The sequence below is a fragment of the Setaria italica genome, chromosome IV (genome assembly GCF_000263155.2).
Source record: "Setaria italica strain Yugu1 chromosome IV, Setaria_italica_v2.0, whole genome shotgun sequence".
Lineage (NCBI taxonomy): Eukaryota > Viridiplantae > Streptophyta > Magnoliopsida > Poales > Poaceae > Setaria > Setaria italica.
In genome coordinates this window covers 37,928,076-37,950,313 of record NC_028453.1, presented here as the reverse complement: position 1 = coordinate 37,950,313, position 22,238 = coordinate 37,928,076, and the positions used below count along the sequence as shown (strand labels likewise).

Genomic DNA, 22,238 nt, shown 5'->3' with positions numbered 1-22,238 from the left:
CACCTTCAAATATCCTGACACCTACCATGCCGAACCATTGACTATTGAGCATCGCGATGTGAGCTAAAAGTTTCTCCAACTTCCTTTTGTGGTTGATGGATCATCGTGGTCTGAAACCAAATGTATTACTAGCAGTTTGCTGGTGACGAGTAGAAGAAGGCGGGTGTGAGGGAACATCAGAACTTGGATTCCGCGAATGTTATGCGAATGCTGGCATGCATCCTCTCCAAAGACTCTTCTTATAAAAGGGTGTGGGATTAAATGGCGGAAGAGAAGATAGCTAGAGCAGTAATGACTAATGAAAACGCTTCAAGCACCAACTCTTGAATGGTTGCAGATAATGCTAGGTGCTAGGAGTTAGTTAGTTCATAATATGCAGATCAAACATGAGCACAAGATAGCAGGACAGAGTAGCAAAGGTAAGATGGACAAGGGAGGACGTGCGCCACTACGCCAGTCGACATGCACAGACAACAACCTGCTGACAGGAAGATCACATGCATACTCTTAATTTTCCCCTTCGAACAAAACACGTTTGGGTCTTAAAATTTGTATCGTGAGATGCATATGCTGATATGCTGGCTCTTCGCTGCCGTTCATCATGATATATAGGACGCAAGGAGAACATCAGAAATGATAAACAGTAGAGGGTAATTAAGCAGTAGATGTCACACAGAGGACTGACTAAAGTAGGCATGTGACTAAAGATGTGATAGAATTAATCATTCGTATCTCATAACACAATTACGAATAACTGGTCAATATACAATATTTACACAGCCAAGCGAGAGAGCGTGGTCATTGAACAAAAGAGCAAATAAAAACACTATTGCAGTGCAGAGCACCAAATCACCTCTATGTTAAACACTATTGAGAATGGAAGTTACGACATAGCTGCAAGCTTAAGATGAACAAGGTTTGCATTCATCAGCTACACATGTTTAGATCTACTAGACAAGATCTGCAAGGTATGGTAATGAAAATGCGCAAGGAGCGAAACTGAAAGTGAAAAGACAACACGTGGTAATGATGTTCAAACATAGGTGTGCAGAGTGCTTTTACAAACCTTTGCATATCCCTTTCTCTATTTTTTTTTTTGTAGTCCGTTTATCGTGTTATGAAACTACACACATAAGCAGCGGATGACTAGATGAGAGCCTCCCAGCTTCGATTCAATAGTCCTCTTGTAACCTCTATGAGGAAATGGGAGAAGATGAAACTTCAAACCGAGTTTCACCACTTAAAACGGTGGGACTGATTGAATAGTTTGGTGTACATCCAGATTTTTAGCTCCCTAACTTTACTATTAATCTCGTTTTTCCTGCTCCTTGGCTTTCCACTGTTGTGCAAGGCTAGCCCAATAACAACTCATTCTTCCTCTTCTTCCCCATGCTTGATGGACGGAGGTTGCCAGCAGCGCCGTGCCCACCTCTTTCTGAATCGCCTGACCAGCCTGTGCCCTAGGGGTTGGAGCTCACGGAGGAGGCCTGACGTTCTCTCTGCTGGCGTTCTGTGGGGCGGCTGTCCTTCTTGACGTTACTGGAAGCTCTGCCCGTAGTTTTTTTTATTTTAATCATTTTTAATCTAAAATTTTAAAAACAGTCCAGGTCAAACTAAAATTCAAGAAGTAGCCCTTTTGATCTCGCCACGCCGCTTGGCGCGACTAAAACCGAGCCACACCAAAGCATGTGGAGCGACCGGCGCTCCATGCTTTGGCAGCGTAGCGCGACTCAGCCTATTACACAGCAAGCCCGCCAGCTCCTCCTTTCTTCCTCCTCACTTCCTCCCTTCCCCTCCCAGCCCTAACCCGAGCTCTCTCCCTCCCATGGTGCCGCCCCCACTCCTCCCCCTCTAGATCCACTCCATCTCTCACCCGATTCGAAGGGGAAACGAAGGGAAATTGCTCCGGAAAGGTAACTCCTCCACTCTAACCAATTAGTTTTTCTCGATTTTGTTGTTTATTTTTCTCGATTCTGTTGTTTTATTTGGATTTGAGGTGATTAGGTTTTGTATATGATTTGAGTTGCATAGGTGGATTGAGTACGAATCAACTATGATCAGGTGTGCTGTATCGTGCAAGTGGTCGATGTTAACCCCTTCCTATCGTGTAATTTCTCTTGTATGGTAGGATTTCGAAGTGTTAATTGTGGGTAAATTGTTTTTTGAAAATTCTTCAATAATGCTTCCAAGATATAGTTTTTGTATATATTTGGTAACGTAGAAGTCGTAAGGAAATAGGTGAAGGTTCAGGTAATCAATTTAATTTGGTGGTTGTGTTTAGATGGATCGTTTAATTCGTTTTTCTCGGGTGGCACGGTTGATGATAATGAAGAGTTTGCAAGAATGAGGCAACAAGTAGCAAGATTTGATAGTCCTCCAATATTTGATGATATAATAGGTTGAGTTAATTCTTTGTTCAAAGTTGGAAATGAGGAAGATGATTTAAAGATTCGTGGAAGGTTTGATGTCGGTGACAAAAGATCTCACTGTATGATGATGATTTTGAAGTGGTCCAGTTCTCAGAGTCTAGGTTGCCTGATGGTCCAATTCTCTCTCCATCCCCTAGCTGCAAATTACTACCTGTGGATCAGTAGACAAGTGAGGAGGAAAAGAAGGTTGTTCATGCATGCGCATGATGCAAAGCAGGACACGCTAGGGACCAGGTTATCTCTATGAGGCATCTGGCTGATACATGATGTCCTCGAAATTCAAGCGAGATTGGTACCATGAGGATTGAAAACACAGTTCCCTACTTCAATACCCGGGTTCTCCTCCTCTCCCCATGTAAAGGAGAAGTTATTGAAGAGTACTCAAGACACAGATAGAGCAAATGAATCCTTTTGATTTATGCAACATTTCACCGCAAGCACAGAACTCAGCTTGTTTGAAATCGGCTAAAATCCGGTGTCAACACAAAGGCCTCGAGTAGGGAGGCTTCAAGCAAAGGAGGCGTTGGGTGGGGAGGTTTAGCGGACGCACGTGGATCTTTTGTGACTAATAATGAGGCTTGCTCTAGCGGTGGGTGGATCTTCGGCAGGGGAGATTGATGCCCAATAGAAGTGGACAAGCGTGATCAGGGGGCCAAGGATGATGTGGCGGTGAGGCTGAATGGCTGATAGATGAGGTGGAAGAGGGTTTGGGGTGCTGGTGGTGTCTTGGGACCTTGGGTTTGAGCTCAGCCTAAAAACACGTTGCGGGACACTACCACGCGCCACACCTCGGCGATCCTTGGTGCGATAGAAGCTAGGGTGTCCTCCACCTCTGACAGGCTCAAGTCCGCTAGCCAAGACATCAACAACCTTGGTGCCCCCGACAGGCTTGTGGGAGCAATGACAGTGTGGTAGAGGTGGGCGGCGCTAGGCTTAGGGCGCGGTGTGGCTCAATGGCGCTCGGCTGCTCGGGTGGATGTAAGAGAGAGGAGGCACGGAGAAGATAGGTGGGCCTGATGTACGCACAGTTATGCCACGCAATCAGTTTAATGCGAGTAACAATGATTTGAATCTCATGTGAGCCTATTTGCAAGTTTGGGGATCCAATAATGTGCATTTGGGAGTTTGGGAGCTGGATGGTTCTCCATGCCAATTTTGTGAATTGGCGGTGCACTTCACACTTAATATTACTGATGCATGTTCTACGTCTTAGCTATGTGAATTCAAAGATATCGAATGTAGCCTTTTTCTTATCCGGGAATAAAGTCTCTTACGTGTTATACGTACTAACGTACAATCTTTAATTAGGCACCAGCGGATTGAACTACAGTTGTTCTCCTTGAAGGAAAGGAAAACGAAGTATTCCCTGATTGTCCATGATTGTAAAGGGAAAATAAACGACCTGGCGGATAAAGCTACGCCGCAATCCTAACGAACACTCGAACCCGCCCGCCCTACAAATAGAACAACACAGCTATTGCCCCCGCCCCCGGTCTTTCTCTTTCGCTAGCTCCGCTCGGGTTTTAGCTGGCCGCCTCCATCCCCAAAACTTCTCTCGGCTCTAGCCCGTCCGACCATCCGTTTCGTCGTTCGCCCCGGCCGGTGAGTCCTCACAGCAGGTTCGTTCTCCAAGGTGTTCCTCGTGTCAAGCTAGGTAATTAGCTTCTTCATGGATGAATCTGCCTCGCGATCAGGACGCGGATGCTGTTTCTCCGGTTCGACGTTAGGTTCCTGGGTGTTAGATCGGTAGATTTTGACGTGGAATAATACTCGCTCAGCTAACTTAGTAGGTTCCTAGGTGTTAGATCCGTAGATTTTAGCATGGAATAATACTCGCTCTGCTAACTTAGTGTTCTTGTATCGATCTAGTGCTCACTTGATTTATTTCTTGTTAGATTCGGTGCATTGCACACGTATTTTTCCTTTTCTCCAGCTGCATGATGCTGGGGTTTGCGTCGTCCCTATGAGAACAGGTTTCACGACAAGTTCGTCAGAACTTCGATTACCAAGTACAGTATGTGTTAGGTTTTAGATCCGATCATGGCACGGTCGGATTTATTTGGTCAGTATAAAAAGAGAGAGAGAAAAAATATGGCAAAGTTCAACCAGAAATTTTGACACGGGAGCTAGCAGATGGTTTCTATGTCTTGATCTATGCACTCGTGCAAGTCGTAGACAACTGAACTCTCTAATGATCTGATAGAGCACATCACAACGTGGACACGTTGCATGTACCGCATGCATGCTTTCTCTTTTTCGTTTTCTTGTTGGGAAAAAGGAAGCGACTGTAGGTTCCCTCGTGCAGTGAGGGAGAGCTCGGTCTTGAATTGGACTATGGTGTCTGTTTGGAAGCTAATGGTATTTTTGTGTCTCAAATGTCAAAAGCAGTTACACACCCCATGAACAGGCCAAGGATGATGGGCATGCATCGACAGAACACGCAGGCAACGGGCCAAATATCCCACCGACGGCTTCTTTGTTCCCCCGCCTCAGCCAACAGCAATAGAAGAGTACGTGAAGGACGTAGGAAACTATTTTTTATTATCCCTGATTCTCGGATTCGAGTTGAGTTTTTTGTTGGCCAAGAAGTTCTGAGCTGAACTTGAAAAATATTACTAGTATCTACATGATTTCACTTGATTGGTGTATGCATTGTCACATGTTTTTTTATACTTGATTGGTATGGGAAAACTATGGTCAGACCAAGTTGTAGTACTTGTTCTCTCCTTCATTCTGATTAATGAATGAACTCAATTATTTTCGAGGCAAATGCTAGCTATGTAAGAAAAATCAAAATGTCATTCGTTCGCACTGGTACTAACATAGCGTCCAACTGCCTTTGAATTGCCATGTTTAATTTCACAAATCACAGTTGAGCATACTACAGTCAAAGGCGCACAACTCATTCTCAGACGAACGCATGCTACATTTGTGGGTGCTCAGCTTTGTGATCCTGCGCGCAGAACATGGCCACCGCTGCAGATTTCCGTGTCCTGATACTCTCGATGCCTCCCATGGCAGCAAACTAACAGAGAATATAATGACTTTATCACTGCGAGAAGAATGGACGGCCTCCAATATTTTTTTTAGCGACTGTGCCTTATCATGTTTTTCATTAAGAGGAGAAGCAAATTACAACCTAAGCTGAACCATACAGAGGATGATTCAGTGATCACACTATAGTATTATACGTTACATGGTTGGCGACCTGACTAGAGCTCAGGATTTGGAGCAGTTCCGACAAATGACGATGACCCGCTCGATACCAATCGCTGCCCTCGTCTAACAATCATGAGTGAAAAAAAATGAAAGTAAAAGGACCAATGGGTCAATGTGGAACATCCGATTTTTTTTATAAAAAAATTCATTGATATGTTCACCAATATTCTGAGTGATGTTTTTCATTTGCAACAAACTAATTCATGTGCTTGGGAGAAATGCATAAATAAAATTTGTGGAATGTCCTTGGGCAAAAAATGATTAGTGCACGATGTGAATGAAGTGATCTTTTTTTTTCAAAAAAAATTACAGTGTTTAATCTTGGTTTCAAAAGCATCTTATAGTGTTTCTTTTGAAGCCTCCACATGAAGCCACGTAGGAATCCTAAGTGGAGACTCTAGAAAATGAGAGAAACCCTAGAAATTCTCTCAAAAAAGCAAAACATCTAGTCATCAATATGGTAATCATCAGTCATTGTATTTATTATGTTTTATAAAAAAGTTACCCACCTATGCCAATGAAAATATACTAAAATAACCTTATAAATTTATATCTAAATTATCCACCTCTACCATTATATAAAATAAACTAAATTAACCCCCTCATATTCACCTAAATTACCCACCTCTACCATTGTACAAAACAAATTAAAGTAACTTCTAATCTTCATCTAAATTACCAACTTATTCCATTCTAATTTTTTTAAAATAAGCTTTTAGATTTGCATCTAAAATTGCACACTACTAACATTATAAAAATAATTTAAAGTAACCACTTAAATTTGCATTTAAATTACCCACATATGCTATTATTAAAAATAACATGAGATAATCCTAAATTTGAATCCAAATCACATTCACTAAAAATATACCCCCAAGGTACACTAATATATAATTCTAAATTATTTATTTCTTATATTCTTTTGTATAGAAAATAATAAATCAAGAATATACGTGTGTGTCACAAATTACCTACATATGCTATTATTAAAACTAATATGAGGTAACCCTAAATTTGAATCCAAATCACCTTCACTAAAAATATACCTCCAAGGTACACAAATATATTATTCTAAATTATTTATTTCTTATATTATTGATATAGAAAATAATCATTAAGTATATAGCATGATGTGTGTGAAGTGATAGGAATATAGATTTCATTGTAAAAATATAGCTCAAACTTAGAGTCCATTAAATAAATTCAAACGCATACCTAAGATGCAAAGTGAAAAAAATATCAATGTGGATGAAAATATTATAGAGTAATTGCTAACTAAATGGTGATTGTGTTAGAATGTTTAACAAATGAGAGAGAGCTCAACGTAAAAAAATTGGTCGTTAGTTGTGTACCCACATTTTTTTCAATTGGAGGATCTGCATTAATTCTCACAAGATGCGCTAGGAACAAAAATAAATCCTAGAAATTATAAAAAAATCATATAAATCCAGGCATCTATCATGTAGGCTCTTATAATCATAAGCATTGGTCTACTATGTTTTCTAAAAAATTACACACCATTATCATGATGAAAATATTCTGAATTAAACCCGTAAACCTATATCTAAATTACTAACTCTACCATTATAAAAAAATAATGAAAAGTAACGTCCATAATCTTCATATAAATTACCCACACATATCATTATAAAATATTAACTTAAAATATCCTTCTAAATTTGTATCTAAATTACCTAGGTATGTCTTGCATGTTCATTATACATAAATATCAAAATACCTATTTCTATCATTATTAATATAACAATAATAGGTTAAGGTATATATGCATGAAGGGTGTTATCATATAGACCATTTATACATGTATGAGCGGAAGCGACAAAAAATACTGATTTTCATGTTGAACACCATATATGGAGGTACGGAGAAAAGTGAAAAAAATATGAATGTGAATGAAAAAATGTATAGAATAACTACTAAATAAAAGTCAATCACAAGTGGACAAAGGTAAGTACACATATTGTGTAGAATATAAAATAAACGAGAGATGTAGGTAAACAATTTCAATTAGTAGCTAGGAGTCTAATATTGAAATAACTTTCTAATACAACACCTCTTAAAATTATTAGCCCTAGCCCGTGCGGGAGCACGGGTTGATAGACTAGTAACTTAAATTGTGGTACCAGTGAAAAAAAAGTGAGAACATTTTACAAAACTAGTGTGTTCCGTGGTCCATTATTCATGCTGTTGAGGACATCGACACAGTCAAAGTAGACTAGTACTACTCCGCATTACTATTTTACCTGACAAAAGGAGTTAAAACTCCTTACCTCACTTCCGCTGTCCTAACACGGAATGGGACGACGGCCCGGTACACAGGTCCAAAATCGACGGTTCCAATGATGCAGCGACTTTGGATGTCCTTGTGACTCCCTTGCCCAGCTAACAGTTTGATGGGCATGCTAACCAAAGGAAAGAGGAAACTGAATCCTTAACACGGTGACTGATAGATTATCCATGCATTCTCTGAATTAAATACGTTGTATATATAGCTTTGCTTATGACCATGGGAAGAGGAGTGACCGGTTCATGTGGGTCAATCAAGTTCTGCAGTACGATTAGTGTAATGAGGTATGAGGAGATAGTTGAGGAACTAAACGAGCGAGTAAAGACACAACTATGCATGATCCACTGAACAACACTTAACCACAGCATGTACACTTAGCAATAATGGAACGCTTATAATTTCACTGCATACTCGAAGTAATGTTTGAACTGGAACAGAAAGGGGATGCAACAAAACGGCCGCGCCATGGCAAGGCTTGCACTCAATTGGCTGTTTTGATCCGGGTAAGAAGAAAAACTCAGTGCCTGAGTCACACTCACACATGAAGTAGTGCAAGAGTCGTGTCATGAGAGTGAACATGGATCAGCTGTAAGCCTCCAACTCCAAGCGATCATTGCAATTGCTCCTTGGATTGTCCTGGTGCCTCCCTTGCCTAACACTACGCATGATAATGTCTCTAACAAAACAAGATGTAATACAATAGAAATAGGAACCTAATCCTCATGTCATCAGCGACTGATCGATACAGCAACAGAGATCAAGATCCATGAACAGCAGCTTTTCTTGTGGTCGTGAAAATGAGGATGGAGCTAGGAGGGCTCGGCTTCTCTCGAGAGCACTACTTCTATAGCTAGGCCCTTTGTTGATGCAGTTTCAAAGGAATACAAGCGTTCTATTCAAAACACAAAGGCTCTCTTCAAGAAGGAAATGCTCTTAGTTGCCCTAAGAGCACAACTCACGCGTGCTCTAATTATTGATCAATGGATAGAAATTGTTATGTAAACGCAATGATCTTTTTTTGTTTCCTTTGTTTCTTACGCTTTGTGCAAACTTTGTATCTCATTTGCTTATTTATAATATAAAACCAGTAGGGGGCAACCGCTCCTGTTCCATAAAAAAAAGTATGTACTTACGATCCTACAGGTATTGCAACGAAGAGACATATGGAGGTGAAGAGAAGGCATGGACGACAGGACAGGACGGTGAAAGGCTGGGACCCTTAGCCTGTGTAGACGTGCAAATTGGTGACTTAGGGTTAGGTCTATCCACGGGGGAGGCTCCCTTGTTCCGGCATGGCCGATATGCTTCCACATGTTAAGAACTGCCCTTGCGCCCTGGGATATCCCGGTGCCTCCCTTGCCCACAACCAACGACTTGATAACAAATGTACGTGGTAACAAAAGCACGGAGGAATAAATCTCCACCTGGAGCGATGATAATATCATCACCCGAATCTGCACAGGGTTTGCTTGTGATCATAGGATGGGAGGAGGAGGGAGAAGATGACTGTAAAATCGAGATGACGACCTTGCTTGTTGAGGATTGAGCTTTAAAGAAATTAATCAGAGCTACAACTCAACGATCCATCGCCTCTCTTATGTTACCATGGTAGTCAATGGGCTGGAACATAGCAGCCATGCCAGAACAACCCTTCAGTCTTGAGCCAGGACGTAGTCTCTGCCTCCACCCCATGGCCGCTCTTGCGCCTTGGGATATCCCGATACCTCCCTTGGCCAACCAACGACTTGAGAAATGTGCCTGGTAACAGAAGCGCAGAGGAATCTGCAGGTTTGATTGTGATCATTTTTTTTAGGGCCGGTTTGATTGTGATCATGGGATGGGAGGAAGGGAGAAACAAGATATGCACAGCACGAGAGGTAGTGAACAGTATACCTGTATAAGAAAGAGTAAATTTCCTGAATGCCATTGAAATTTATATGGATCCCTGAATGCCATCGAAATTCTCTTCACTGCTACTAGATAAAATTTCACATCCCTTGGTTCAATAGCTGTTAAATCTCTCCCACTGACTCGTAGGGTCACTGCCGTTTGATTTGAGTACCAAACTTGCCCCTCCTCCGATGACAGAACGGGCCCACATCTCATCTCTGCAGCAGCCTGAGTCCCTCCAAAATCCTCCCAAATCGAACTGCTGGAACTGGAGTCTGCGGCACCTCGACGAGTGCGCGGGGGTTGAGGACGGAGGACGAGCACGCGGACGGAGCGGCCGGGACCGGCACGCGCGCATGGATGACGGGGCCCGCTACCCGCGGGGAGGACGTGACGGAGAAGACGAAGCCGGCGAACTCCGGCCGCCGGCCCACCACGATCCACTGCTTGGTCTTGACGTCGAACACCCTTCCCGTCGAGGGCGCCCGTGACCACCACCTTCTCGCCGCCGCCGACGTAGACGGCGCACGCCGTGTCGGCCTTGAGCCCCGGCGGGTACGGCCCGACCTCGCGCCACCCGCGGCGGGTGCCCATCCACTCCATCATGGCGTTCCCCTCGATGCACCACACGCGGCCCCGGAACACGACGTGCGCGGCCGACGGCGGCGCCCGGACGCGCTCCAGCCTCCTCCAGGAGTGCGCGGCGGGGTTGAACCACTCGGCATCGCGCGCGGCGGAGGCGAGGGCCGGCGCGGGTGGAGCCAAGCTCCAGCTCCGGAGGCGTGGGCGGAGGGCGGCACAGGCGCGGGGGAGCCTGTCCTGGGGGCGGCGCGGCCACGGCCACCGGCCAGGGAGACCGTCTGAGGCCGGCACAGGCGAGCTCGCGGCCACGGCCTCCTCGCGGGGAAGTCTGTCCTGTGGGCGGCGCGGGCGAGCCCACGTCCACGGCCGCCGGCCGGGGAGCCCGTCCCGGTGGCGGCGCAGGCGAGCCTGCGGGGCGGCGCGGGGCAGGAACGAGGAGGGAGGCGGAGATGGGGACAGCCGGGAGAATCTGGAGGAAGACAATGGGAGGGGCATAATCGTCTTGTCCATTGAAGATAACAGCAACAGCTAGGGGGACGGAAATGGCAGTGAAGGGAAAGGAAAATTGATGGAGCGGCAACGAAGGGAACCGAAGAATTTTAATAATAAAAAAAAATAGTATAATTTTTAATAATATTGAGGGAATTCTCTCGAGCATGATTGAGACAGGCAGCCGAATGCAAAGGATGGCAGGTAAGGTAATTTTCATTTTTCATTTGTGCGGTGAATAAAGGCCTCCCGATTGTATCTTGTATGCATCAACTCGTACGGCTGGGATGAAATAGAATATGGTTAGCATCTACCCATTTTTGCGCTGTTACCTGCCTAGCCCATGGTGCTAGTAAACAAACTAACCATTTGCATGAGCAAGGAGACACAAAGAACAACGGAATATGATGGCGAACGCGTAAACAGATAAGAACTTCCAAGTCAGCGATATGATTTGAAGATCAATGGGATTCGTGAATTTGTGAATATTCTCTTCAAGTAAAAAAAAAATATTTCTCCAGTCAAATTTGTGAATGATATACTTGAGAAAATATATTCGCTTGAAAAAAACTCTGATTAAATTTGTGAATATTTCTATCAAGGAAAAAAAATGTTCGACTCATCAAGAAAAAACTATGCTAGCTTTATGTTCCATGTCCTAAGAGTTTAAACATCTAATGAATTACTTACACATTGGAACCCCATATTCTAAAATCCCTCTTCTTTGATCTCTAATGTGAGACGTGCACTGCCCCTTTGCTGTTTCGGACGAGGGAGATTAATTTTTGCTCTAAGAGTTTAAAGGATGAGTCAAAATTGGTAGTGTGATTCTCAGAAGCTCCTTTCAAAACATGTTGGGCAAATGATCTGGGTTAAACATCTTGCAAATTTCACTACTGCAGAAGGCATCTCATTGGTGCCAGCTCATCTACGCCAGCCCAAAGCACGCCGGTACCAAAGGCCCATCCGTGTGGTACTTAGTTTGTTCATAACACAGGCAGCGCTAAAATAATATGTATGCATAAATGTTCTTAGTTCGAGCAACCAACCGCATCCTAAAATGATGGGAGATTAAATAAACCAGTGTCCCGTGGTTTGCCTGTCAAGAATACATAAATGTTGCACTTAGTTTGCCTGTCGAGGTGTGGAAAACAAAAAAGATGAGGAGGTGAGAAGAGGCAAAGTTATGTATAGACATAGAGGGGATATCTGGATTACTCGACGGCGTATTTGCATTCATAGAGAGTAACAATGTCAAACAACTTTCCAACAACAATAAACCAAAGTACAGTAGGTGTGCACACTTGTCCTGGAGCATATATAATTCATGCAAAATATATAATTTTTTTTTACAAATTAAAACAGAGTGTCAGATATGTGTGGGTCACGGTTGAGATAATTAGGGGTGTGTGTGTGTGTGTGTGTGTGTGTGTGTGTGTGTGGAGTAAAACTTCTTGTTCTCAGAATCGAGCAATATCAGGATGCACTGCGTGAGGAAAGTAAAACAGTGTTACTGTACGTTGTTGGACACATGATGTGAGGATCCCAAGTACATGTAATGTCATTTTCATCTAGACACGAGCTAATCTTGCTGCATATTTGAAGCTTTTTTTAATGAAACCCGGAATGTGACACTGCTAATTTCATGAGACGAGGAGTGTACAAACCCTTAAGGGGTAAACAAGAAAAAAAATGTAGATTGTACTTTTTTGGAAAGAACAGGAGGGGTAACTCCTACTGATTATATTAATAAATATAAAAAGAAAGGGGAAGAAATTTGCAAGGCGTTTATATTAACCAATTACCAATCACAGGGAAGTAATTACTTTTTGCTTGAAGCACTGAAGTGCTTTGCCCCCACCTAACCCAAATCTGAACCCAGCTCTTCTTTGATCTTTGCATGTATAGTGTGAAAGCGCGGGTAGCTCTTGTGCCGGAAGTCTCTTTAGTTCAGTTCCTTCCAGATCTCCCAAACAACAAGTAGGAATAGGATTAAGGATTCTAGTCCCTTCTTCTTCGGTACTATAGCGCACCTCAAGGGCGATCAAGCATTGCTCCTAGTCCCGGTGCCTCCCATTGCCTAAACACTACTAGTAATGATCTCTCTGACAAACAAGTTAATCCCCATTTAAGAGGAATCCTCATGTCATCACACAGCGACAGATCATCCACGCACGGAATGAAATCTGCTATGCACGAAGCTTTGCTGATGGTCGTGCAAGAGGATATATGGAGTGAGGAGGACGTGCGAGTTAATTCCCATTTGTATGATGAAAGTCCGGAAGTCCTGCAGGAATGCGAATTGGTGAGGGTCTTCACCTTCTCTCTTTAGTTTAAAGAAGAAATAAGAGTATAAGGACGGTGAGAGTGCGATTGTGTGGAGAGATCATAAAGTTACTTACACACCAGCGATCTGATTCAGAGATCGATGATGTTCATGTGGTCATCTAAATAAAACAATAACATAAGGAGGAGTCTGGCGAATTGATAAGGACCTGAGCAAGATCATCTGTCAGCTTCGTCCCAGAATCTTTGGACAGGTAACATACAATAAGTATGCCGATTACTCCGAATCGGAGGAAATAAATGTGTGTCAGCTACTGCTGTTAGAGTTCCTGCTAGTTGCAAGTTGCCATCGACTTGAAAACTTGGGGAAATTCTAGTCGCTGATTCGATGGCCGAGACGTACCATTACTAGCTGCCAGTGCAAGAAAAATGCGTTGAACAAACAAACACCCTTGCTGCTAGTCCTTGAAACCATCGCAATCGCACCATCGGATATCCCGGTGCCTCCCTTGCCCAGGCAACGATCGATCTGGAAACGTGGCAATAATCCAACGAGAGCATGCATGTGAACTGGGGAAGACGAGGAGGAAGGAGCATGAGCTCATCTCAAACACTGATGGCTTTCTAGCCGATTCGCCGTTCACTGTTCTACAATCTACATGTCTATTGGGGTGGTCTTCTATTGCAGCGAGATGCACGGAGGAGGCGAGGAGTACAAATAAGGATCGAGAAGACACAAGAGGGCCGGGTAGGACAGGCGGCCTTCACAAACTACCAATGTGCTGCTAGTTTTACTTTTGGGCTTTTTTTCATTTTTTTTTGGTCGTGAGCTGTGGACAACCTTTAAACACCTGATAAAATTCTGTGGAGTTGAAACTTTCGTGTCGCGTGGCCCTATTTTGCCCACAGGCCACAGCCCTCACATGAGCAAGGACAAACGAAAAAACAAAATATATATTTTTAATAGAATGGAAAAGGATCCAGCTTCAACCTACTAATGGAAGAGGCATAAGACCAAAATTGTTACAAATTTGTAATAAAAGCTACCACAGCCCAGAAAAAAAGGCAAAGCATGAAAAGCAAAATAGGAGTAGTTCCAAAATATTGCCCGATCATATTAACAGAGTTCCATTAGGTTGTGCAGATTCTGCTATCTACTAGATGACAGGGCCTTGTCTTTTGGTACTTCTGGCTTCTGGCACCCTCTTTTTCAAAGCATCAATTTTCTCGTGCAACTCTCCTTCCTCCTCGGAAAGCTCTTCGAATTTAGGGACAATAATATTATCCACAATATGTCACACCTGGTTTTAAAGGTAAAACCAAATGAATAAATTACATATGCGTCAGGATCAAGTTTCACACATGCAACAATTTCAGTAAATACCATAGACAGTGCCAAAATGTAGAGAGTATTAAATTTATTACATGACCGAAAGTTTTTAATTCGAATAACAAAATGAGTCTTTTAATTTGAATAGCAAAATGAGTCTTTATTCTAGTAGCGGAACTTCAGCGATGACGACAACTCCACAGGTAGTTGACTGGTGGCACACGTATGCCTAGAACTCTTTAAAGTCTTCAAGAACCTTCTCAAAGTTGACTTGATCTGAGTAGCAGTTTTAGCAAGGGTGGGTACACTTATGGTTGGTAGTCAGCAAGCGTGGAGATGTGTAGTGTAAGGCTATGCAAGGATAGGCTATGGTTTAACAACATTTCAACATTTTTATTGGTTGGTCAGGTTTTATTAGCAATTACTAAGTATAAGTTTATACCACCCATTTTAAGCATGAACATAAATAAAGATAATAGCAATAAATAACATCAATTTAATTCAACTTCCGATAAATTAATCATGTGAGGGTCCAGGCCGCTCTTGACCGTGAACATGGCTATTATAACAATTTTACACTATGCAGAGGTTGTACATCTTTACCCACAAGTCGCGTAAAAGTTCAAAAGAACTTTAGAATCAACCATGTTGTGCGGGCCAGGCACAATACCACACTTCCGAGGTGTGATTGTATCGGGACGCTACGAGACCTTTACAAAGATTCCCTAGTAAGGATAGCTCGCTAAAATTTCATGATAAGAGCAATGCATAAATCTCTCTTAAACTATGAAGCTACCATAGAGCAGATCAGTTTGAGGGCCGAGCTATACACCAACTACTGTCTCCCCCTCTTGCCCCTTTCGGGTAAAACTACCACAAACTAGAGTTTCTAACTAATTAGCCAAGACCAGAGCCATGTAGTTCTAATGGTTGTACTGTTTTCCTGGGTGGTCACTCCATGTTCCAATTAAGCATGATAATATTGTATTAATGGAAGGTATAGCATAAATAAAATAAGTTTAAATATTGGTTCATTAATACCACCATACCAAGTTAGAGCAACTAAGCAAGAACTACCCAGCAGTAAAGTAAACCTAGGTTGATCAAGGTGTAGGGATAAAACTAGGCACACCTTAAATAGAATCCATCATGTTTATATACTTCAAATGCATAGTATATGTGTATTGAACATAAAAATAAAGGTGGCATAGGATCAAATTGTAATCAAGGGCACAACTTGCCTTCCTAAACTTGCTCTTGTTGCTCAAAGTCTTCAAAGCCTTACTCTTTGAATCCCTCGAACTGCAATCCTTCTATGCGCATCAAACAAGTACATACAAGCAAACAAAAAAACTAAAATAAGAAAATATTACATCAAACAATAGCAACAGAGCAAAACAGGATCATAAAACTAATCTATGCGTCAACACGAGCTAATCGCTTAAAATGGATTTAAAACGCTAAAGATATGAGTTAAATAAGGTTCAAGGGCTTAACTGCGAGAAAACTAAACTTCCAGGGGCTAAACTTAAAGAAACTAAGGGCTGAAATCTAATTAAACATATAAACAAAAGGTCTACCACACAAAAGGGCTAAAACTGGATGGCGAGCATAAAAACTATAAAAAAATAGGGGCTAAAATAGAAAGAAAAGAACCAAAATCTAATTACTTTTGAACTGCGCAGGATTTAGATGCAAAAACTAGAAAAGGTAGAGGCTCTTAAGCAAACGCAGCGCGGCTGACAGGGATTGACCTGGGTTGACCGGTATCTGACTTCGGTCAAATTAGATCTAAGCCGCTCGGCTCGGATCGGACGGCTGCGGCAGGCTAGAAGAGGGCGCGCGGTGGAGACAGCGGCGCGCACGGCGGTGGGTGGCAATCTCGCCAGAATTCGCTCAAAAATGAGCGTCTGGCCACCGTTCACAATTGGGTTTGGCTCTGGAGCGAGCTAGGGAGATGGCGAGCGTGACTAGGGTGTCCTTGCGGTGGTTTAGATGGCGACGGCGGCACGGCTTGAAGAGGTGGCTCGGCGCGGTGGTGACAACTCCGGTGAGCCCGTGCGTGCAAAAGAAGGCATGGGAGTGCACGGGATCTTCACGGGAAGCTTCCTCACCTCCTCGCGGTGCTTCAGACGATGATCTTGTCGATGTGAAGGCGGCGATGGAGGAGATCGAGGGTGGCGGCTAGCGACTAGGGCTCAAGCTCGGGCGACGGTGCAGGAGCTCAAGGCGGCAGGGCGCTAGGGTTTGGTGAGGGGATTCGAGGGCGGCGGCGGGTTTTATAGGTCCGGGGAGGTGGCCTAGGCGTGCGCACCACGACGCAGGGGTTGCACGGTCTGGCTTGGACTTGAGTTCGACTCGGGCGCGGGTGGCCAGAGGTGGTGGATGACAGGCGGGCCCTTCCTGTCATCAAGTGAGGCGGAAGGCGGGCGCGGGAGAAGGCTGTCGCTAGAAGCGGGCTGCTACTGGGCCGGCCTGCTGGCTGGCGAGCAAACCGGGCCAACGGCCCAACGCTGCTGGCTGGCGCTGGCTTGCTGCTGCTGTGGGCTGGACTGAAAGAAGAAACGTGCCAAAAGAGAGAAAGAGAAAGGGAAAGAAAAAGAAAGATTTTACTATTGTTTTAAAAGGGATTCAAACAAATGAATTTAAATACAAATTTAAATTCAACCAACCAAAATCAATGCACCAGCATGAATGCAACAATGAACTCCTATGATTCATTAACTTATTTTAGAAAGGATTTAAATGCCTAATAAATTAAATGCAACTTTAGGAAACCTTAAATCCTCACAAGCAATTAATTTCTAGAAAATTCTAACAAATTTTATTAAGTTGTAAAAGTTAAAAATTAGGGTGTTACACAATATCGATGAGAGATCCTATATTGCCGGAATGGATCGGCTGTAGTAGCCAACTTGTCGTGTTTCCCGTGGAGTCAAAACAAATTGTGTTGATGTAGAATCGTGATAAACACCTGAGTATGGAGTGTGCACCTAGCAACATCTTTGCAAAAACCAGACCATCGGGTTTGCTTTGGTTTTCACGTGTTTGCCATGAAAACAACAAATACTCGTCCGGGAGCGATCCCTTCAGGGTGGGTATACTTTGGGCCCATTTTATTTCCTCAAACGAGAAGTCGATGTAGCATGCGAATTAGTAATATGTTTGTATGACCAAGAGAACCCTCAAGCTAAGTTTGCTATCAACAGTTCGGGTCAGGTGAAGGCCAATGCAAGGTCATCAGTGGTATCCAATTGTCACGAGTGTGGCCTTCATTTGACACTGTCTTGAGACAATGTAGCATCACCCTATTTCCTAATACCTCCCATGCCTCTATATGTTTGCGTGCCTTGGGGTGAAAGGAGCTAGGTTGAGGAGGTGACGAGGAGACGAAGTTATCATGTATAACCATAGAGGGTATATATGGATTCTCGAGGGAAGATTTGGCTTGTTCATAGGGAGCAATAACAGCAAATAAATCATCCAACAACAATAAGCAATAAAACAGAGTACAGTAGTAATAGCTCTCCTTTAAAAGGTACAGTAGTTGTACTGGAGTATGTAATTCAAGCCAAAAAAAAATATTTGTGGTAGATATAGGCGTGGATCATTGTTTTGGTTCCCGACCATCATTTGCCACGCTACAGTCGTCGCCGTTGTTTGGTTCATTAGTAGACGTTTGCAGAAAAAAAAAAAGAGTTCAAATAGGATAGCTGCGGCGGCGCCACACCCTCGGCGTGACAGACAGTGGCAGGGAACCAAGCAGGCCTAGGTGTATTGTATGGAGTTAAAGTTCTATTTCTCAGAGTCCTTGATCCGGATGCGATGGGAATCAGATGCATCGCGGTCAGCGACACGCCAACACATGAGATGAGAAAGTATAATAATGTTGATGTAAAGAGCCTATGCAAATACAATCTCGTTTTCTTCTTTTCTCAAGGGGTGAACAAAGCAAGGCAGGCTAAGTTCACTGCATGTTTGAAGCAACTTAACTAGAAGAAAAGGCGATTAAAAGGTAGAACAAAATGTGACGGCATGCATCAAAAATCAGTTTAGCAAGGCTAAACTGATTGGCTTTTTTAGAAAACGGGACTGTAAGGCGGTAGTGGCTTGCTTCTTGCCTGTTCAATTTGTTTGTCCAGGAAGGACGACGAAGCCCACAAGATATCATTTTCCCTGCTTCGAACCTCAAGATGTCTTTTGTATACGACTCAATTTTCCTTTCATACTAGTATAAATAGTCTACTTAGGAAATTAAACGAGTTGTTTGCGACGCTAATTAACTGCGTATAGAAAATTAACGGTGGCTAGCTGAGACATGCCGGATCAAGGAAGGAGATGAATTTGTAGACCATACACCTCTCCGGCCACTCCCTGCAATCACCGTTGCCACACCATGGGATGTCCCGGTGCCTCCCTCGCCCATACAACGATGCTGATCTTGGAAATGCACTAGCGAAGATCCAGTGCAACGAGGGCATGGAGAGGAAGCAAGCTCCGATCCTCATCACGAGGGGAATCAACCTCTGAATCCTGCATGCAGCAAAGGGCCGGGGGTTTGCTTCTCAACTGTAGCTTGTGATGAAACTCCGGAATTTGTCTGTTATGGGGAGGAAAACTAGTTGAGGAGGTGAGAAGAGACGAAGTTATATATAGCGTCGTGGCTGCAGACTCTCCAGCTTCATGATTGCCTGATTGCATCACCTAGGCGGGGAAAAGGCTGGCTAGATTGTAACATGCTTAGTAGGTTAACTGTTGCTTAGAGTGGCTCCTAAAAATTGAAGGCACGGTGCAGTCGTGCTGCTTGCGCCGTGTAATGTACATGCCTGACTTTAATGATAGTGTTAGAGCAACCATGACAAAGAGAGTTTGATTTTGGCGGAACCGACCACAAATTATTTAAACACAACTCTCGACAAGGTGTACGAGTGATTGTTTATCGCACAACTCTACTGGATCTTTTAGGAGCCGGCCTCTTATTCTTATCCTATACAAGAATTCAGTGTTATAGAACTGTCTAGCACAACCTTTAATGATCACTTCTAATTTTTGTAAATGTTCCATTATATACATCTTTGTCCATGCGAAGTGATATGGACCATGATCCTAAGCCTGTCAGCTTCCTCTCAGCTCCTTTAGACCAAAGTGTAGCAGTACATGTATTGCTACAATTTGGAGGGCATGTGTGTGTCAGCCAATGTTTTGGAATTGCTTCCGTTTCCCACAAGAATTATATTGAAGTTTCCAGCGGTTGCAACTTTTTTTTAATGATAATTGAGAGTTGAGGAAATGATTTGGCTTTACATGATGTTGTTTTGGACGCTAACTGATGCAGAATCAATATTCGTAGACCAGAGTGTGGCAGAAATTCGTAGACTATACACTTTTCTGATCTCGCTAACTCCTTGCAATCACCTCGGCGGCATCATGGGATGTCCCGGTGTCTCCCTCGCCCAGACAACGATGCCGATCTCAAACTCTGCTGGTTCTCTTGCCCGGTTGCTGTTGGTCCAAGTCTATTGCAGTTTGCAGCGAGATACTCTCCATCCATGGAGGAGGGGAAGGTATAAATAAGGGGGAAAGTTTAGCGAAAGTCCAGATAATCCCCAAACTATGTTATCTAGGTCAACTTACCTCACAATGCAATTTGTTATTTTTATTTCTCAATGCACAAGTTAAATTTTAATTTGAGACTTTGCAGGATGGTAGTGGAAATCATAACCTATATTAAAAAATACTTTATGAATTTTTTATCATTATTTTTATATAATTTTGTACTCAAGGATAAATTTTATTATTAAATATCCTACCTATCAAAATAATGATAAAAAATTTATGATATATTTTTTTAATGATTCTTATGATGTATACTATCATCTTGCAGAATTTGCATGGAGAGAAAAAAAGACAAATTGTGTTAAGGGGTAAATTGAATCAAATAGCATAGTTTAGGGGGTAAACTGAATTAAATGTAGTTTAGGGGGTTATCTGGACTTTGGTTAAACTTGAGGGCAGTAATTTGGATTAGATCCTCGACGAGAGAGGGAGAGAGGAGGGAAGGCAGCTGGGCCAGGTGTTTAAGCACTTAACCGACTGGCTTGGGCTGAATTGACTGACGCAGGAAATTTTTGAAGCCCGCTGTTTGGGCCTTTTTCATGGTCGCGAAATGGATGGGATGAGCTTCTAAACTTCTTACAAAATTCAGTGAGAAGCAGCCAGCCGTCGTGTCTCTCTCTTTATTTAGAAATTCCGGAGAAACTGCTGCTAAAAGAAAAGAAATTCCGGATGAAAAACAACGAAAAAATAGGACGGGGGCGTCTGAACAGGTCAGAAATTCCAGGCCGGTGATCTGATTCGGAGATCAATGGCGTTCACGTGGCCAAATAAAACAACGCCTATGGAAAAGATTCAGGCGTCTGATTTCCTTTCGTCGTTTTGTCAGTTTAGAGGGTGGTGGGGAGTCACGTCAGATATTTGGCCACTAATTATAAGTATTAAATATAGGTTAATTATAAAACTAATTGCACCACCCTAGATTAAATTGCAAGACGAATCTATTAAGCCTACTTAGTTCATGATTTGACAATGTGGTGCTACAGTAACCATTCGCTAATGATGGATTAATTAGGCTTAATAGATTCGTCTCGCGATTTAGCCTAGAGTTTCTGCTATTAGTTTTGTAATTAGCTCATGTTTAGTCATTCTAATTAGGATTCGAACATCCGATGTGACAGGGCTAAAGTTTACATGTCATGATCGTGTCCATGCATGCGTGCGTGGTGATCTGGACGCGAGCATTTGTCAGCTTCCCAGCTGCGTCGGACGCCCAAGGCTAACCGCAGAATTTGGATGGGTTGGAGATAATATGGGATAGTATTGTCCTTATTTTGTTGGACGGAATCATCCTATTTTGTGTTTGGTTAAGAGGAACAGGTATATCCTAATTCTTTGTTTGGTGCAAGGGATGATGAGTATGGGATGGATGACAATTCTAACACCGTCACGCACAACAAACAGTAGACCCCATATGTCATCTTCTATGCCTATTTTTCATTTGTTTCACAGAGCCTATCTTCTCCTCTGCTCACATGCCATCACTTGGTCTTCTCCTCCCCACTCCCTCCATCCGCAGCCCGCCCTAGTCACCGGCTGCGACAGAGCTTGCCTCCGCTGCGAGGTTGACTGCCCGAGCCAGGGTTGACCCCGCTCTGCTCCAATCGGCAACCGCTCTGCCCCGCCGCCCACCATGGAGCTGTTCGGCCGGGATGGGATTGAAGCTCCCCGTGGCGCCCCCAGGATGGGCTCCCCGGACGGCGACCATGGCCGCGGCCTCGCCTAAGCCACCCTTGGGACGACCTCACTCGCGCCGCCCCCTAGGACGGGCTCCCCGACCAACAGCCATGACCGAGGCCTCGCCAACGCCACCCTCCGAGATGGCTGCTCCAGAGCTGGAGCTCCTGCTCACTCACGCGCGCAGACGGTGTTGATCGGGGACGAGCCCGTCCGCTGGATTTGGCCGGACGGAATCCTCCCGCATCTGGGTGGAATATTTGTTACCTGGGATGACTCCATCCCACTCATCCCCAAACTAAACACCTTTAAAAATGGGATCATCCCATCCCGTCCCGTATCATCCTTGCATCCAAACGCACGCTTTTGTGTGCAGGTCTGTAACAAATATGTCGATTTTAACACCTTGGAAATTCCA

At 43.5% G+C, this 22,238-nt stretch overlaps 1 protein-coding gene across 1 annotated transcript; it reads right to left on the bottom strand.

The window, feature by feature from the left end:
• Window positions 1-9,344: 9,344 nt before the first annotated feature.
• LOC101769885 lies at window positions 9,345-11,135 on the bottom strand. Its single transcript, XM_004966161.3, has 2 exons — window positions 9,847-11,135; window positions 9,345-9,735 (listed from the first exon to the last, which is right to left on the bottom strand). The coding sequence occupies exons 1-2, from the start codon at window positions 10,933-10,935 to the stop codon at window positions 9,529-9,531; spliced, it is 1,296 nt and encodes a 431-aa protein (XP_004966218.1). The 5' UTR covers window positions 10,936-11,135; the 3' UTR covers window positions 9,345-9,528.
• Between the last annotated feature and the right edge of the window lie 11,103 nt (window positions 11,136-22,238).